Here is an 18,791-nt window from a genome sequence, read left to right on the forward strand (position 1 = left end):
AAGTTAACTTTACATTGATAAAAGTTAAACTTGTTATTGGTATTAACTGTCACAGTTACCAATCAGCTGGTGTATGACTCACAAATTACGATAAAGAATAGTAAACAAATTAAGATAAAATAGCATCCACCCCTAGATTTAGTTATTTACTAATTTACTTTCTCTGAATTGCTTTCACTTTAATATCTAACTTTTTATGTCTTTTTTTTATTGTTTATTTATTCCTCTTTTAGTTTTTTGAATAATATAGTCTGAATAATATAGGAAACAAAAGTTAGACAGTAAAAACACGACCCATTATGGTATATGGATATATTTAAAATTTATTTAAGTTTAAATGTGGTTGCAATAACAACACAATAAATAGATCCATAGTGATATCACAGTACACAGCAGTTTGGGATTCACAAGAAATAATACTTACTGATCATTCACAGTAACAACACTGAACGGCTACAGACAGCACAGCTCATTTTCACATGAAGCGATAATTGGCGTTAGTGGATAACATGGCCGGTGGGCTAGACATTTGCAGAATTGAATGTTCATGCACTACAAGCCTGTGTCATGTACACAGGATATAAATGAACATTTCTTTTCCATGTGAGTAGATGTGGATTTTGAGTTAGTGGCATAACCGAGTGCAAACCCCCCCCAAAAAAACAGATGATCCCTTTTTCCACGCCGACCGGTGATTGGACAGGCAGCTTCCCTTGTGTTGTGGTGATTAAACAACATTCAGCAACAAATTATACATCAGAAACTCAATCACATAGGCCCACAATACAGCATGGAGGGGAAATTTATCCTGTAGTGCAAAAGTTAAAAGTTTACTGGCTGCAACTCTCTCAACAACGACCATAAAAAAAAAAATCTAAGAGATAAAAACATGACTTTCTAGTGCTTGTTGTGTCCAATCAGAAACAGAAATGTGGAGCGGTACATTTTTATAAAAAGTAGAACCATTAAAAAAAAAAAAAGAAGCTTATTCATCAACACAATGTAAAAATAATATGTAAAAAATAAAATCTAAAATATTTTATAAAATAAGACAAACTAACAACACATATGAAATTTAAAAAGAAAATCGATTTGGTCATCACAAAAACCCAATCCTGGCTTCATCGCTTGTTTTGAATCGCACAGGGGAATGAAAACTTTATTTGTAGCAATGAGAAAAATGCAATGACTCATTCTCATTCGGTTTATCTAAAAAACTAAAGAACTTCTGAGGAAGTGCAACGCACTGTCGTAAACAATCAGCGAAATTCCCAATATTAAAAGTACATTTTATAGCAGAGGATCCAAAAATCCTTCCTGGCATTTTCCACTTTCCTTCAAAATTCAAGTTCATTTTGGCATAAAAAAAGAAAAAAAGAAAAGACAGATAAAGGGATAAATCTTCCGTTCTTAATCCTGTACATTCACAACCATACAAATTACGTCAACCTTTATCTCTGCACAAAGCTACAGTAATTAGGGATTATCTTATTCTTTCACACACGCTGAGAATCAGCTCTTTTTGGATTATCCTCACCAGCAGCTTTCCTCCTCCTTCTCTCCTCATCAGATTATGTTTGGAGACAGTATGCATGCTGGGAAAGCCGGGGCCTCCTACTCACATCTAAGGCAGCTATTTTCGCACCCTTCCACCTTTGAAGGAAGGAGGGACGAACCAGAAATTTAATGAGACCGACCTCCCTGCAGGTCAAACCCATTCTCAGTCAACACGGAAACTCCGCAGGCAGCATTCTGTCCTCGCTCGCAGAACATTTAGTGTCATTGTGGAGTAGCTGGGTTTCTCCTCCAAGTGGCGCGTATTAGACTCGGAGGAGGGGGTGTCTGAAGGTTTGAGGTCGTGGAGCGCAGCGTGAATGTCGATGTACCTGGAACGGAGAAGGTGACACTACTCAAACGTCCAGACCTCCAAACTGTGGATGCTGAAGTCCTGCTGAGCTGAGAGCGGCTGATTGTTGAAGGTGGCGCATTTGGTGGAGGCCCCTCGGTACAGCTCGGCATCAAGCCACAGACCCAGCTGACCCCTGCAGAAACAGCAGGAAACAGATTGTTTCTTATTTAATGAGAAACCCCATTGCTTTCCAAGATTGCAAAATACTGAAATAACTTTGTTCTCAGTCCCCAAAAAACGTCATTAAAGGAGCTGCTATCATTTCCTACTGAGATGGTGGATCTTACCCTCCTCCTCCCATCTGCAGAGAATCAATATTGCCTTTCACAAAGTAAGAATTCTCCCCCGTCCACCGGTACACCTGAAAATAAACAGCAAAAACACAGTGTCTGAATTTTTTGCTTCAGGAATAAAGCTTAATAGTTGCTTCTTAAACCGACTTTGTTCGTACCTTGATTTCAGGACAGAAGTTGTAGAGGAACGTCTCTCCTGTGCCGTAGCAGTGCTCGCTCACTTTGAAGGGATGAGTCGAGAACGCCCCGAATATCTGTGACAAGAGTCACAAATATTTTAGAGTGAGAGCACTATTACGTTGGGAAAAACATAAAGTATCTGTATAATTGTTTCAACTATAAATTAGAATCCTTTTAATAACTGATTACAGGAGGTTTAAAAATGATCTTGATTGCACAGGTTTTTACACATTATCTTTATTATACCACCACAAGGTGTCGCCAAAGTGAGAAAGGGTTTATATCCTTGATACAGTTAGATTCTCCAAACTTAAAATGTTTGAGTTGCTCTGAGAGGATGTGAGAAATTATTATTCTGCCCTGACAGGGTTAAACAATGAATTGAGTATCTGATTCCAGAATTGCAAATTAAATTGAAACCCCTTGGAAAATAAGAAACAAAAACTACACAGTTTTACAAACTGTTTAAATCTAATTTAAATTTTGTTCTAATGATTGGTTCTCCCCATAACATATGACTATAACTGTGTGGGAGGCACGAAAAACAGTTGCTTTTTGAGTAATTTTCAATCATGAAAAGCGTATATTTAACATTGTCAAGTCTTTTTCAGTCCATTGATATTAACAATCTTAATCTGAACTTTTAATAACTCTGTAATGAAGTTGACAGATGAACAGCGAGGGCTAGTAAAAAGTGGCTCCACCACTAGATCTGTTCAAACATGGATACAGAGCAAGACAAGATGAAATCACGAGTCGTTGCCATGAATGACAGACTGATTATCAGAGCCTGTTACACATAACTGTCGTTCTCCTTCTCTGCCATCAGCAACGGAGCCCCTGGTTGTTTATACACAGTAAATCCACGTGGATGATATCTACCTGTCCGTCCATGTCTCTGATGACCAGCAGTACCGGACTGTCCACCATTGCCAGGTTTCTGTACAGAGTCTTGAGGCTGGTCCCATGTTTCACAGTGCTGTAGGCCAGTCTCCAGGGGTAACCCTGTACACGGGCTGGCAGGCGACAGGAAAGCTGGAGAGCAAACACATCATCGTGTTTGACCAGCATGTTTTACTGCTTGAATTTTAATAATGTTTTTTTTAATCAGTAAGTGGGTCATTCTATCTAATTACCTTCTCGATGTGTGTGTCCTGCAGCAGGTCACTGGATTCACTGAGTATGGTCAGTGTTTCCACAGACAGGTCTCCGTCATAGCTGCCGAAACTCTGCCTGCGCTTCGCCTCATCAACAGTGATGATCTGGGAGCAAAACAAGCGCATGAGCGAGTCAATATTTGAGAGAAATCAATGACACAGAGACTTTATTGCAAGCTCATTCAAAAATAGTGTATGGAAATGCTTGTTTTACTCAAAACCAGCAGCACATTGACAAACTGGCTGTTCCTGCTCACCTCCCAGCTGCAAGATGCAGGGTCACTGAAGAAGTTATCGATCATGTCCAGCTCGTCTTTCTCCACCACAACGAAGCCCTGCTCTCGAGCCTCCTTCCCATACACATCTGGAGACCACTGCACAAAGAATGCATACAGGTGGTCCACTCTGAAACACACACACACACACACACACACACACACACACACACACACACACACACACACACACACACACACACACACACACACACACACACACACACACACACACACACACACACACACACACACACACACACACACACACACAGCATTAGAGAGGATAAAGAATTCTGTTGTGTATGACAGGTACATTTTTGCAGGATTCGAAAGCAACCAGGCCACGGACAGTTAATCTTGTGAGTTTTTATTTATTTATGCCTTTCTTGCGGCACGGCGAACCAATACTCCGGCTGCTTTCCTCGGCTGCCAAAGGAATGGCCGGGACAAGATGTCATCCCAGTAGCAAAGGACTTCCTCATTGGCTTTCCCACTTTGAAGCAGAGGAACATGGGAGGGTTTTTACTCTTCTCCTCTGATGAAAAAAGCATGTCTATAGAGAATAAGAGAAAACTTGGTTAGTTTCAGGCCACACTGTCACAGTGACTTTTATCATACTACCACCAGGAGTCAGCAAAGTCTAAAATGTTCAAATTCTGCATATAAGGCTTTTAAGGGATCAACCATGAAAGAGGAACTACAGGAACTGTGATTATCTACTCATGGATTAAATATCTGTATTATAATTTCTACCTTCTATTGGAGCCTGCATCCGCGCCATCAGCCACGACTTCACCTCTGCTTCATAGCTTTTCTTCCGTCTCTCCTCCTCACTGAGTTCAGCCCCCTCTGCTGGTCTGTCTGGACCCGAGCTCCTACAACCCTCTGCAGCCTCGGTCAGACTCAGCCTGCTGCTTTGGTCCACCGCTGTGCTGAGTATTTCATCATCTACACTGTTTAGCAGCTCCTCTGTCCCTTTAGGTTTCGCATCTTTGGTTTCGGTAGCCTCTTGGTTTGAAGGTTTATCAAGCAGGTCCCCCTGTTTTTCAGTCTCTGAGGAGGATTGTATCGACTCGCCATCCTCAATGGAGCCATTCTGAGCTACACCTTCGTCCTCCTCATCATCAAGCTTCCCTTTAGTTTGAGCCAGCATCGGCTTGTCTTCAGAGTCTCCTCGTTCGGGGCAGCCTGGTCCTAGGAGTTTCTGTTGGTCCCCACTGACGGCCCTGGATGTTCTGGAGGACGTTCCCTCCACTTCTTCAGTGCTTCTATTGACTGTCTGCTCCAACTCTGTGAATCCTTCATCTGATGGAGACTTTTCTGTCTCCTCTCCTTCTCCACTCACTGGTAATGAGAAGATAAATCAAGGTTTGTTTAAGCTCAAAACAAATAAAAGCACAGAAGAGGAAATGCTGTTGTTTAGAAGATCAAAGTTAAAAGACATAAGCCATAAAAACTATCATTTTGGGAACTGGTTGACATGATCTTACCAGTTTCGGAGATTGTTGATTCAATGTCGTCCAGGATGATTGGTCGCTTTGGATCCAGAGCTTCATATCGGCTGAAGGGGTTCAGTTCCCGGTCCGACAGCAGATGCTCCCACTCACCGGGCCTGTACACAGGACACAGATCCTGGGGTCGGTCTCTGTGGGGTCACCGGGCACCAAACACACCGCACAGCAAATGAGGGATGGAAATGAAAAGAGAAAAAACACAAAAAGGGGGACAGGTCCAACAGAAATTAAAAATGACCAAAATGATGAAGAACTCAAAAAAACAAAAATGAACAAATATGATGTAAAACAGCAAACAATTGAAAACACATGAAATGAAATTATAAAAAAAATGTAAAATAAAGAAATAAAAACCAAAACAAGTAGAATCTGAGAGGGTTTTTTTAAAAACTTGGATCTCTCTGGACAAGATGCATCATAAAAAAGGGAAGTGGTGGTAAAGAGGCAAGTGTGAAAAGGGGGTTGATACAAACAGTTTTGTTACTGACAAAAATAAGGAAACAGAGGGTGGAAAAGAAAGGAGGAATAAGAGGACTGGAAGAAGAACGTTTACGAAATGGGGGGTAAGGGAGATGTTTGGGGGCTCTTACGATGGCAGGGCATCTTTCAGCTTCATGCGTGACACATCGTTGTACAGCGCAACAGAGACGACCTCCTCCATGGGGCAGATGAGGCCGTACTCCTCGCAGCCGTGCTCGATCACCAGGGGGTCTGACTTGTGGGGGTCGAACATGATGTTGTTGGGTGTCACAATCAGCACCCCCCCCACCACCCCCTGCAAGATCAGGACAACACACGGAGAGAGCCGTGGTCAATAAGGACCCACATAAAAGAGCAAATCCTCATGGGGACAATTTTAATTAGGTCGATATTTTTACCATCAATCAATTCACATCTTAACACACATAATGTTTGTATTAGTTGATTGGTAAATAAAATGCAAAAGATAAGGTTAAACTGAATCACAAAATAACATTATTCCTTTCCCTATTTTCCAAATTCTATGATGTGAGCTGTATTAATTCAAAATTGTCATTTTTTCCCCGGTGCAAAATCTAAATTCCTAAACATTTAACATTGATTCATTTTGTCAATCCACAAAAATGAGTTGTTTCAGCAGGAGTATCAGCATCGCAGGACATTACTGTGTTTCTCAGGAACTCACCATGCCATCAGTGAAGTATTTGCAGCTCATCTTGATGAATTTAACCGTGGACGGACTCTCGTCTTCTGAGTTTGGGGAGAGCTCCCGCCGGATGGACTTCGCTGATCTACAGTTTTTGCCATCCTGATGGACATAAAAAAAACAACACACAAACAGTTCAGAGATGATGTTTTTCTCTGGTATAGCTTGTTTTAAAAACATAATGACCATGTAGTTTTCAGTTTTTGTCTTTTACTGATTCAGAGATTTTAGGCCACCAGAGCATGACATTCGTTATCGACTTCCAAAAACAAATTTATGTTGGAGGTCACTTGTTCACTAGATTAAATTATGTCCCATTCTTATGTGTTGGGGCACTTTGCCCTTTATTGAAAGGACAGAATTTAAGCACGAGAGGGGGACAGAGAGCGGGGGAAGTCGTGCAGTAAAGTGGGTCATGCCACAACTGAACCTGATGCTGCTGTGGAGGACTTCAGCCTGGGACGCCAGTTCTTAACCAACCCTGAACTAAAGTAATTGATGTAATTACCTCTGATAAAGTATCTGTAACAGTATGATCTAATGTTGATGCTTTATTTAAACACAGCAGGTTTTTATAATTTTTGGGGCATTGTTGAAAGTTTTAGTGTGAATTTTTGAGACAGAAAAGAATTCCCTGGCTCAACACTGCCACTGTAAACTACAACATAACGTGCGCAACAAAATAAATCAGTTTTTCCACTTACATGTGACGGTTTCTCAGAGAGGCCTAGTGGGAATGCGGGCTGAGAGGAACTCTGAGACTTTGAGTCTGTTTCCAATTGGATCTCATCAGGGACAAACAGCTTCTGTAGTTGGGACAAACGACCAACGATCAGCCAGTCAGATGAGTAAAGCAGAGACTGAAGCAGAATAATGTGGCGTCAGTGTTCTCACCTGTCCGGGGTAGACGCTGCGGGAGAAGAGCTTGTTCAGCTGGACCAGTTTGTTTGGGGTGATGTTGAACCTGAGGGCGATGCTATTGAGCGAATCATCGGGTCCCACCTGGAATAAGACGATAAACTCCACTGAGTAAATACTACATGATCTATGACGTTTCTGTGAGTCAGTCAGAAACACGTTCAAAGTGTGATATCAGTGTAATGTTACTCACGATGAACTCCACCGTCCCCGGTGGCCCTCTCTTCTCCCTCTTTGTCTGATTTTTACTTTTGCAGCCATCGTCTGAGAGAGAAACAGAATTAAAGATTTTGCAAATGGAGGATGATATCGACCCGATGATAACATTATAGGGAACCAGACTGGCTCTCAGAGGAATGCAGACCGCCACCAAAGCCCAGCAGTCCCCTTTAATTCAATCAAGCTGCACCAAATTTCCCACACTCAGATATCAGTTCCCTAAATGTACCTCTTTTTTCATGAAGATCCACGAGTTGTTGTCTGAAAAAGTGGTGAAAATCTCAGAATGTATAAGAACTGCATCTGCTTAGTCCACATTGACGCCAAGAATTTTATAGGTTCTTTCTTGGCCCATCATACATCACATTTTATGGAAATCAGTTAAGTAATTTGTGTGTAATCCTGCTGACAAACAAATGGACAGAAACCCCATAACCTCCCTGATGAAGGTAAAGAACTATTCCTGAGAGAAGAATACATGGCTTCATTATGTCCCTCTCAGACTCACACTACTATCATATACTGTGTATAATCCAGTGATTTCATCACACACACACACACACACACACACACACACACACACACACACACACACACACACACACACACACACACACACACACACACACACACACACACACACACACACACACACACACACACACACACACACACACACACAGTAGTGAGGGAGCACAGTCAGCATTTCTTCTTGCCAAGATCACAGAAGCCTTTAGCACCACTCCCTGCTGTCTCATCTCACTGCTGCTCCCCCATGGAAACAGAGGCCATGACTAAGCATCACACAACCACTCTCCTGATCTTTATATTGTACTGGGCCTCACAGACAGGACCACTGACGGGGACACTGGCATGAACTTTATCAATGAATTTAAACTGGACTGGGACCACTAATATACAGTGAATATGGAGAGATTATATCATACTGATACGATGAGCTGCAGGTAATGATGGTGTAGTTTTATTAAAACAAATACTGTAGAGGTTACACATCTGGATACTGAGAGCATGTATTTTACATTAAAAAAAGTTCTGTATATTTAGTTGTATTTGTGTTTTCTTTTTATTTATCCTTATATATAGTAAAATTTATGATAAAACTGTAAAATATCAAGCCTCGGGTTTGATAACAACATCTTAGGAATCATTACTACATTTTTGTTTAGCCCCCAAGAACCCATATTGGTCTGGATCAAATTAAGACCCTTTTCTTTTCTGTTTGAAAAACTCCCAACCCTAAAAAATATTTTCTTTCACCTACTAAAATTATATTTAAAATTGCCAATGCCTCAATTTGGATTTTCTATCATTTGATGCAGAAGTTAAGGACATAATAGTGTTTGACTTGTGTTTTAACACTTGAACTCTTAGTTCTCACAGTACAGTGGTTAAAATGTTGTCACGTGCTGGAAGACCACAGAGGATAAAGGTTATGTAACTTCCTGTTTGAAACCGCTGAGATTGTTTCAGAACACATGATTCCCAACACTGACATGAGGACTCGTCTGTTGTTAATCAGTCAAAGGAGAATCATTTTAGCGATATAGAAAGTAATACCAACAACACCACTATAAAGTGTTGCTTGTCCAAAAAGGGGAAGTTAAAGGGAGGAAAACTATTTTTCTAAGACAGCGAAAAATCATACTATGACGAGAATATGCTGACTTCGTTATTACTTTCAGGGGTTTTACCATGTGACCTTTGCAGCCCTGTTATAAAATAATTGTTCATTAACCGTAATCAAGGTTAAAGTTTGAAATAACCATGATATTGATTTGAAGTCGTATCTTGCAGCCCTACTCTGTAGCTTCATAAGTATATGAATTCAATTAGAAGCTTCAGGGTGAGTTCGGTTTTCTCAAATTGCCATTTATTACCTCCACGGCAGAAGTTATGTTCTCAGCGCCATTTGTTTGTCTGGCTGTTATCAGGATTACTCAAAAACTACAGAATTGATTTAGTTGAAACGTGGTGAAAGGATGAACCATGGGTAATAAAATAACCCTTTAAATGTGGACCAGACAATGGGGACGGATACAGGAATTTTTCCATCACCTTCTTCAACGTTGCGAGATAGGGTGTTTTTTGAGATTTCACAATTTTCCCAGGGAATAATTCATGGATCTGGATGAAAGAATTATGACTGATCTTAGAGTGTGTGTAGTTTGGTGCAGCTGAATTGGATTTAAGGGAACTATTGGGCCCTGGTGGAGGTGTGGGCTCTACTGAGTGCCATTGCAATTCAAGTTATTTTTGTGGTGGGTTTTTGGAAGCAGGTCTTACCTGAGCTTGCAGCCGGTTTTGTTGCGATTCTCTGCAGGTCCGTCTTCTTGACGGGGTCACCGACATGTGGGACGTCTGGACAGGAGATGATCGCCGGGCTCTGCTCATTCACATTCTTGTCTGATTGGCTCTGCTTGAGCTGTCGCCGCCTCTTCAGCCTGATGGGACGGAGGAGGGTTTGTTTACATCCACACGATATAGGATAGAAAATACAGCAATGTAGACGGACATTTGATCACTTCTGTTTAAACTCATGCAGTGAAAACTCACTCACGGCTGTTATCAACATAGAATATGAATGAACATGTGCACATGTGTAGAATAAAACTGCTTTCAGATCAATCTAAACCAATTAAATGTGCTTATTGTGATTTCCTAGTATACTGGGTAATGCAATGGAAAAAGAATATAGCTCCACAATGGGCTTTTTCTCTGGTTTTCTTGTCTCACAATGTTGTTGCCATTTTACATAGATTTTTCAATACACCATTATCTACAATCACCAGGCTTGTTTACTGTCTAAAGTGTAACAGATCTTCTGTCCAAGTTCTGCTGTTGTTACAACACTGTGCTTTTCTTTTTTCTCTTTACTTTGCAGAGTCAGCTGTATTTTCCTCCCAGACTCCACCCCCCCTCCTGTTTAATCATTGTTAGGTAAGGAGAATTATGTAATGGCGTCTCCAGACCCCGTTGAGGTTCACCGAGGGGGGAACACTGCAGTGCAGGGCGGTGGAACTACATTCTAGTGGTGCACTTAAGAATATTGCACCCTCTGTGAAACCCACTGAAACCTTGAGTGTGGATACGAGTCCGCTCGGTAGAGATAAGGCCAAATTGCTGTATCAGAGGCTGTGAGTGGCAGGTGGTAGTGAAGAAGAAAAGAAGAGTGAAAAGAAAAGTGTCTGAAGTGTTTGAGAGCCTTAATGGAGCAGCAGCACTGGGTCGATAAGGCTGCAGACAGACAGAGCTCATGCCTCTCCCACTGCCTCAGGTCAGTCTCCCACTCTAACCGATGCGGCGCACATCTGGCAGCGAGCTCAAGAATCTGCAGATGCATTCCCAAACGCACCATCTGTTTCACTGCAGGGGAATTTTCTCTGAGTCTCCCAAATCACGCTCGCCTTACTCACTGTTCAACCTTAACCTGAACCCTTCCTGGCATATAAATCATTAGGAGGGGACACACCATCCCAGTAAAACCCACAATTTCAAAAGGCACCACTTCACTATCTGATTAACAAAAGTGTGAAGTTTCATTAATAGATTCCAGATAGCTTTCGAAATTCTGCTCCAGAAATGAAATGATTATAGACCCATGCATGAACAAACTGATCTGTGTTATATGCTGGAGGGATAAGAAACACAGAAACACACAGAACACAACTTCTGCTTTAAAAACTGGGATTCACAGTGATCAAAACAAATGCTGGTTAAAAAAAACTAACTGGTGGCCATTGTTGGACCCATTTAGTGTGTGATTTATGCTTGTGAAATTTAAAAAATGTCAAGGTCTGACATGCAGCTAGACGAACATTTTAAAATCATGCCACCACCGCAGATTCCCAAGTAGACTGACATCCAGACTGGGACACACCATGACAGAATAACTGTTGTTTTAAGGCCGTTCCTGTTCCACATTCTACAGTTGTTTCTATATTGCAGCATTTATTTTACACCCGTATTTCTAATGGCACAGACCAGGTTTCATGGTGGAACATTTCAGATTAAAAATACTGTTTAGTGTGACAAGGCACAGTTTTGGATTAAATTTTTGCTCTTTGTTTCAGCGTCTCCTTCATATCTTGTGACGAACAATGGCCATGGTCACGTGTGATTTTTCTCAACAGCCATTAAGCCATCACTAGTGAAATCACCACGGCAACAAATACTTCATACGCAGGGACTCTGTCTCTGAGTACCCTCATCCTTCTCAGTGTGTGTGTGTGTGTGTGTGTGTGTGTGTGTGTGTGTGTGTGTGTGTGTGTGTGTGTGTGTGTGTGTAATCTGCTCTCGACAAATGTAAAGCTGCAACATATTCTTTCAATTCATAATATTGACTGTAGCCTTATGTCTTTGTGTTCTGGATGTAGTTTTTCCAGGATATCAATTCATTGAACCTGAAATCACTTGTTTTATTTTACACTAATGTTTGGTTCTGATGTTCTGTGTAAAACAATATTAATATTCTGACTTTCAGTCTTTTAAAACAATGAACCTTGTAGTGAAGAAGTTCAGATCGGGCTCAGATGTCTTTTACATTATACATGTGCCTCTAAATGACCTTTGTTCCACTTGTCAGGAAGCACGGCACCATATGGTGCTAGTAGCAGCCGGCTACATGTTAAAGCAGTAGCTGTGTTGTGAGATAAGCTTTATTTCCCTTCCTGACACATCCTCTCAGTCCATACATGCACAACATGGCTGTCCTTAAAACAGCAGAGGTCTGCATAAAACTCATGTGTTCAGCTTCCACCTTTATACGGTTGTTTTGCTGCTCACAGTTTTGCCCCATTTTCTTTGTCGGATAAAATGACCATCCCTAACGCAAAGCCTGAATCCTATTAAAATCAAATACACTGCTGATCTAATAATTAGAGGGGGCGATGCCATTAGAAAGCCACTTCCCTCCATAATGTAATATTTCTAACTGAGGGAAATAAACACAAGACAAATTGCAGGTTTGTATCCGCCTGTCATGGCAGCCTGAGCCAGTAACCTGAGACATAATAAGAAAGACTGAAGCCCATTAGGCTGCAACAGCTCACATCCATCAAGTCCATTGTCAACATCTTTGCTACTGCAGCATATTCCTCTAATGCTTTTCCACACATTTACTTGTGTGTCCAGTTTTGGCAACATTTCATTCCTTTACCTAGATGCCTTGATTTTTTTAAAAGCAGAAACCCCACCCATTTTAAAGCCTAAAAACCAACTGGTCAGGAAAAGACAGGATGAATCAAAATCAAGCAGTTTTCTAGACACATTCGAACCATATCACATTAAAGACCACCACTAAATCCTGTTCATCCTCTGTCACTCGACACCTGCAGCAGGTCATTCGTGCAGACGTCAGAGAGCTTGTGCTTTCTCCTCCGTCTACACACCGTAGCTGTGACAAGCCTCTTTCCATGCTCATCCCCTGCTATCGTGTTTCACAACTCCGCAGAGATCCAGTTTTAAGGTCAGCACCGTCCCAGTGGGTCGAGACGTGAGTGGAACACTGACGCAGGATGATTCGAGGCTGTATGAACTGGGTGCAGCTCAGAGACATGCAGGCGACTTAATATCGCTGATCCACGATTCAAAAACACCGGAATTACTAATGAGTTAATGCACCTCGACAACAGAACGTCAAGGCACAAATGAGAGTGCAGCACGATGGGAAAAAAATAGTGTCACTTCAAAGAAGCACTGCATAAAGAAAAAGATCCTTTATAGAAAGACTTTGGACTCAACACTTCAACACGTAATCAATGGGCTAAGAAATAAATATCACAATCTGACCAAAACACTCTCTCCACTAGATTGCTTAGATATACAATGTGCCTGCCCACGTACACTAATGTTACTGGCAAATTGGCAATACTGCTATCGGTGCAAATGTTAATGCTGATCTACTTTCCATGCCTCCCCCACACTCATCCCTGTCAGACATTTTGTTTTTGTATAAATACATTAAACATTGATGCACCTCTCCATTTCTGCTAGTCACGGTCTCTTCTCGTGAATGTTGTAAATGTTTATTGATGGGCTTGGTTACACTCTGCAGAGGGATCCCTCCCTCACTTGCAGCTCTCTCTGATATTTCTGGCTTTTTCTTTTCCCTAGCTGTTCAAGTTTTTTGGGGATAGATTTCCCTCACTTTATTTGAGGGGTAAGGACAGAGGTTGCAACACATTGTTGAGCCCTATGAGACAAATTGGAGTTTGTGAATATGGAATATACAAGTAAAATTGGATTGATTGATTGATTGATTGATTGATTATGGTATTTGGATACTTGTCAGCTGGAATTCTGATATGGTGGATCGATTGACTGAAAATATTTTTTCAATCAATCACATAAAATTGTGGTAAAGAACTAATTAAGAGTTAAATGCCAGGACTACACATAAGTTACATAAAAAAACACCACAATTGAATGCATGCGAGTGTTGAAATTCAAATCAAATTCATGCACAGAAACAACCCCTTACCTGGCAAAGTATCCCGGCTTCCTGTCTCTCTTTTCCATCAGGCCAGGCTCCTAAACGTGCATGCAGTCAAGTCCATCCATGCAAACACACACACCTACCCACCCACTCTGTGTCCAGGCCAAAAATAAAAAGACACAACTTTGGGAAGATCACCGGCTATTTGTTGCCCTGCAGAGGAGAGAAGCAGAAGGTGGGGGGGAGATTAGCAGGCTCACCAGGTGCCTCCTCCCTCAGCAACACACAATGAACTCAGCAAAAGCCCAATAAGTGACGGTGAAGCCTCATCAGCCTAAGTGGAGGGCGATGAAAAGCATGTCAGGCCAAGTCTCTTGCTGACAAAAGGCAACAGGAAGGAAAAATGCATCCCTGTGCTGTGGAAGGGGAAAAAAACACACATCTGCTCCTGCTTAATGCAACTGTGAGCACGTGTTTTAAACACAGCAGTCGATCTGTTATTGGATGTAAACACGCAGGCTACGCTATCAGCTAGCTGGTGCAACACAGGGATCGCTCGCATGTCACACGCCCCAAAGGACAGACAAGTGGGCGAACACACTTCACCCGCGTGTAGCCTCGAAGTGTTGCATAACTAAATGGCTTTTGCCACAGTGGGAAAGGGCTCAATCTGATTAGCCCTACCCAGCTAGCTGCAGTCAGATGCTAGCAGTTTGCAGAATCCTCTATTAGCTGGGCCAGACAGCAGTTTCCAGACTCTCCTGCACGGTCCTCATAAAACACTAAAGTGCAGCTAACGGGAAACCAGTCTGGGTTTAACGCTGGCGGCTCCCAGCAAACACGCACGGTGAGCAAGGTCCAGTTCCCCCCCCCAGCTGATGCTAACGCTGCTAAGCTAGCGACATTTGTTTACAAGACAATAGCGACCTGCTGGGGATGGGGAAGAGGATTTCCTACTCGGCCCCACTCGCTGGATAAAATAAAGCGTTTCCGTTCGTGTAGTCTGGCGTAAGACAGATGTGGAATCCCGACGATGCATTTAAACGCTACGTTCTCCATTAAAGCTGCTCAAATTGCGCACATACCTGACGTGCATCCTAGGAGGTGGAAATGAAACATCCCCTCACTGCGCCCTCTGGTGGTGGCGTGCGCTGTTAAACCAAACAGCAGCTCCCCACCTGCTTCTCTTTAGCTGTTAGCCTACTAAACCTAAGCCAACGATACGTTGTCTCAATATGAATTGATTTAAAATGAGCACGGGTTATCTCATGCAGCAACAGTCCCTGGTGGTCTAGTGGTTAGGATTCGGCGCTCTCACCGCCGCGGCCCGGGTTCGATTCCCGGTCAGGGAACTCACTTTTACTGTTTTGACTCAAGATCGTTCAACAATTCTGTCTGAACGTTGGATGAAGTGACGTCGGCCTGAATAATATTCCACCAATTAGATATCGTTATTGTTTCTGTTAAAGAATCCTAGCGTAATAGTTTTGGCCCAAACCAAACACTGTCATCTGGGATGATGGAACTTGATCAGTCCACTCCTGTTTGCCAGATCCGGGCCACAAGTAAGTCATAGCAATTTCACATGTCAACCAAAGGTGCCAAAGTTGGCCAGATTTAGTTTAGTGCCATTTAGGCCATGGTCACCATTTACCACACGGGCCACTGGAGGTTCACATCCAGGTTACACTGTGTCTGGAACACCACATGTTTGCCAAAAAGGCCCACTTTTGTTTGGGCGGTATTTGGGCCACACTTGCTATTTTACAAGTGGGACACTTCAGGCTCACGTCCGTTTTGTCTGGGCCACAAGAGGCCAGAAGTGCTGCATGATTGCCTGAAGAGGCCCACATCCATAAACTATACCGGGAGTGGAGGTTGAAGGGCAGAGGATGACAAGCAGTACGGTTTGAGGAAATGTCACAATTCTGACCATGGTCTTATGGCTTGTCTGAGCTCATCCCATCTGAGCTCTGTCATTACACACATGTAGTTTGAGGGAGTTTGAACAATGAACACTGGAGTTACACCAATTCCGTGTGTTACGGCGACAAGTTGAAATTTCACGCCACGCCACTAACAGTGTTCGACAAAAAGTCACAGTTTCCATAAGACTTCATCATCAATGTCTTGAGGCCCTTCTGACAAAGTTTGACATGATTGTGGTCAATGGACGAGGAGGAGTACATCAAAGTGTAAGACGTGCAAAAAACAAGACATGTCCTGTTGCCACCAGGGGGCACTGTGATTTTAAGTCATGATTCTGTGTAGATTGCATCAGGCCGGGGAGCTTGTCATACATGGCCAGTTTGAAGTCAATTGGACAATGTATGTCAGAGATACAAGAACCTTGTGTTTTGATGGTGATTCATCAAAATGTGACGCCACGCCACGGTAACACCATGTGACAAGAACTCACAGTTTGAGTTGGTTTTAATCTCCATGGAGTCAAGATGACACTCAGCAAATATGAATTTGATATGATGAAAGCTCTAGGAGGAGTTTGTTAAAATACAAAAAGTGTAAAACGACCAAAATGGAATTGGTAAAACTGTTCACGTGCAGGGGTTCTGAAAATCTTGGGTACTTTGGAATCAACAGAGTGATTTTATTTACAGTTTCATTTGATATATTTTGCCTTTAGAAGAAGGGATTCCGTCTTTATAAATTAAAGTTGTCCACACTTTTTGCTTCGCCGTCTCCTGACCCTCTGCTGTTCACCATATATACCACTAAGTGGCGATGTTTCACTACAAATGCTATAAGAGACAAAGGTCAAATGTGGAGGAAGTTTAAGGAATATAAAACACTCTATAAATAAAAGATATTTTAAACATGTTAATCAACTTATTCAGTAAGAACAATGCAACTCACATGAACTTTAAAAGTTTAAGAAAAGAACAAAATAGATTCTTCTGGGTGAGGGACGATTCCCTTTTCACTGCAGTATTTTCATATGAGAAAAGACTGGTGAAGTAAAGAGAATTATGTTCAATAATGTTGTTAATAATTGTAAATTGCATATATATATATTTTACCCTTTTTTTTGTACTGTAGTGACTCTTTTCTGCCAGTCCTTACAATAAAGTTCATGCCTATTTGAGCTGGATCTTTTTTCGAGGGAGAGCAATGAGACAGACGTAATGTGTGTTTGTGGAACTTGGGTCCCAGGAGCCCGTCGAAGGTGGGGAAAGGTCCGAGCGCCAGGGCCCTTCTGATTGGACAGCTCCGGAGTTAACCAGTTCCTGGCTGGCTATGTATCTTGGCAGTTATTTTGACAGACGCTATCATTGTGAGAGAGGAGATAAGTTGTCTAAGGGATCGCCATGGCGCCGGTGTGTCCCTCCTCCGGCCTGTTCAGACTCTCGTCATCCCTCTCCAACGCCCCCCCTCCTTCTCCCCTTCTCCCTGCCCAGTTTGAAACACAGGATTGTGAGGAGGTGGGTGTGGGGGTGTTTGGTTGGGAGTGGGCTTTGTATTGGCAGGGACCCTGTGGCTCTGGGTATCATCGTCCCCTTCCAAAACCATCAAAACCTCCATGTGACGCAAAATATAGGACAGCCACAAATATCCCTTTCACAGAATTACTTTCTTTCCCCCCCTCCAGTCTGTTGCTCTCCTTCATTCCAGTTCCTTATTTCTAAACTTCGAAATATAACTTCTTCACTTTTACTGCAAAAACAACCCCAAACCCTAACTGAGATGAGGTCTGGTAAAGTTCTGACTGAGGTTTTTGCTGAGTTATGTTTTCAAGATGTGGCGTCCATCAAACATTTACTGTCCCTGGTCTCACTCTAATATAAAATCACGACAGTATATCAGCCTCTGATATTAGAATTTTTATAGTACTTTTTTATAGTACTCCCCTGTCAGACACACACACACACATACACACGGGGGAATTTATGTTGCCGAAGATGAGCTGAAGAGCATAAGAGGCCACAAAAGAAAAGATGGAGTGTGTTTTTCTAAGCTTTTTTGTCTCAATATGTTTGTATTTATGCCACTAAGAACACAAATCCACACATCCAGGTCCTCAGTCTGGTTTATCGAAATCTTCCTTGAGTTGGGTTGAAAGATGTAAAGAGTGGAACTAGCAGCAACTTAAATTATTCGAATCTTGGCTATATGTCATTTTTGCACGGTGCCTTGTTATTTCTAAGAAAGCTGAAACAAGTCAGTGCTTTATCTAACCTCTATACCCAGCACAGGCCTTGGAGAGATTTAAAATCATTTTGCTCAGACGTCACACACTTTCTAGCTTAGACTACAGCCGCCGATAACTTCAAGTACACCGTGGCAGCAAGAAGCCGCGAAACCTAAACACCGAGAAAGGATATGTCACACAAATGATAATTGATAGGAGATGCGAGGCTCATAATTCATTATAATGAAGCAAACCTTTAAAAAAAAAGAAAAAGTGCAGCAATATTTTAGAAAAGTCTCCCATCAGAAAGTGTTTATGTTTATGAAAAGATAACAGATGCTATTAAACTAATTAGGATGAGTGATATTTGAAATAGTGTATAAATGAATGACGTCAGGACGGAGGGTCCCACTTACAAACAGCCAGCAGCTCTGACACATTTGTAAGCCTCACACTGAAGAGGTTGATTCAATGAAGTAGGTGAACTGTCACCGAAACAACAGCTGATAATCACATACAGTAGCCTAAATGTTATT

General features: G+C 42.1%; 1 protein-coding gene and 1 non-coding gene across 5 annotated transcripts; one reads left to right on the plus strand and one right to left on the minus strand.

The window, feature by feature from the left end:
- Positions 1-303: 303 nt before the first annotated feature.
- Positions 304-15,331, minus strand: LOC118099709 (nuclear receptor coactivator 7). Of its 4 annotated transcripts, none has more exons than XM_035144433.2 (17): positions 15,194-15,331; positions 14,154-14,321; positions 9,959-10,116; positions 7,629-7,699; positions 7,412-7,519; positions 7,222-7,323; positions 6,497-6,619; positions 5,922-6,106; positions 5,308-5,462; positions 4,571-5,161; positions 4,199-4,370; positions 3,797-3,944; positions 3,519-3,644; positions 3,265-3,417; positions 2,361-2,456; positions 2,197-2,270; positions 304-2,042 (listed from the first exon to the last, which is right to left on the minus strand). In XM_035144433.2, exons 2-17 carry the CDS (start codon positions 14,189-14,191, stop codon positions 1,907-1,909), a joined length of 2,436 nt encoding a protein of 811 aa, XP_035000324.1. In that variant the 5' UTR covers positions 14,192-14,321; positions 15,194-15,331; the 3' UTR covers positions 304-1,906. The 4 variants fall into 4 exon arrangements, with proteins under 4 accessions (XP_035000324.1, XP_047194107.1, XP_035000325.1 ...); XM_047338151.1 differs by lacking the exon at positions 15,194-15,331 and adding an exon at positions 15,036-15,186 and having other exon boundaries at positions 5,308-5,429; XM_035144434.2 differs by lacking the exon at positions 15,194-15,331 and adding an exon at positions 15,036-15,186.
- Positions 15,332-15,388: 57 nt separating this feature from the next.
- trnae-cuc lies at positions 15,389-15,460 on the plus strand. Its single transcript has one exon. It is a non-coding gene; the product is annotated as a tRNA-Glu (tRNA).
- Positions 15,461-18,791: the final 3,331 nt, after the last annotated feature.

Source organism: Hippoglossus stenolepis, chromosome 20, assembly GCF_022539355.2.
Source record: "Hippoglossus stenolepis isolate QCI-W04-F060 chromosome 20, HSTE1.2, whole genome shotgun sequence".
Lineage (NCBI taxonomy): Eukaryota > Metazoa > Chordata > Actinopteri > Pleuronectiformes > Pleuronectidae > Hippoglossus > Hippoglossus stenolepis.

Excerpts from the sequence above, each read along its gene's own strand:
- LOC118099709 (XM_035144433.2), bottom strand. The coding sequence starts at position 14,191 with ATGGAAAAGAGAGACAGGAAGCCGGGATACTTTGCCAG. Across the intron at positions 3,418-3,518 it reads AGGACACACACATCGAGAAG|CTTTCCTGTCGCCTGCCAGC; the intron begins GTAATTAGATAG and ends TTTGCTCTCCAG. Across the intron at positions 2,457-3,264 it reads TCAGAGACATGGACGGACAG|ATATTCGGGGCGTTCTCGAC; the intron begins GTAGATATCATC and ends CTCTTGTCACAG.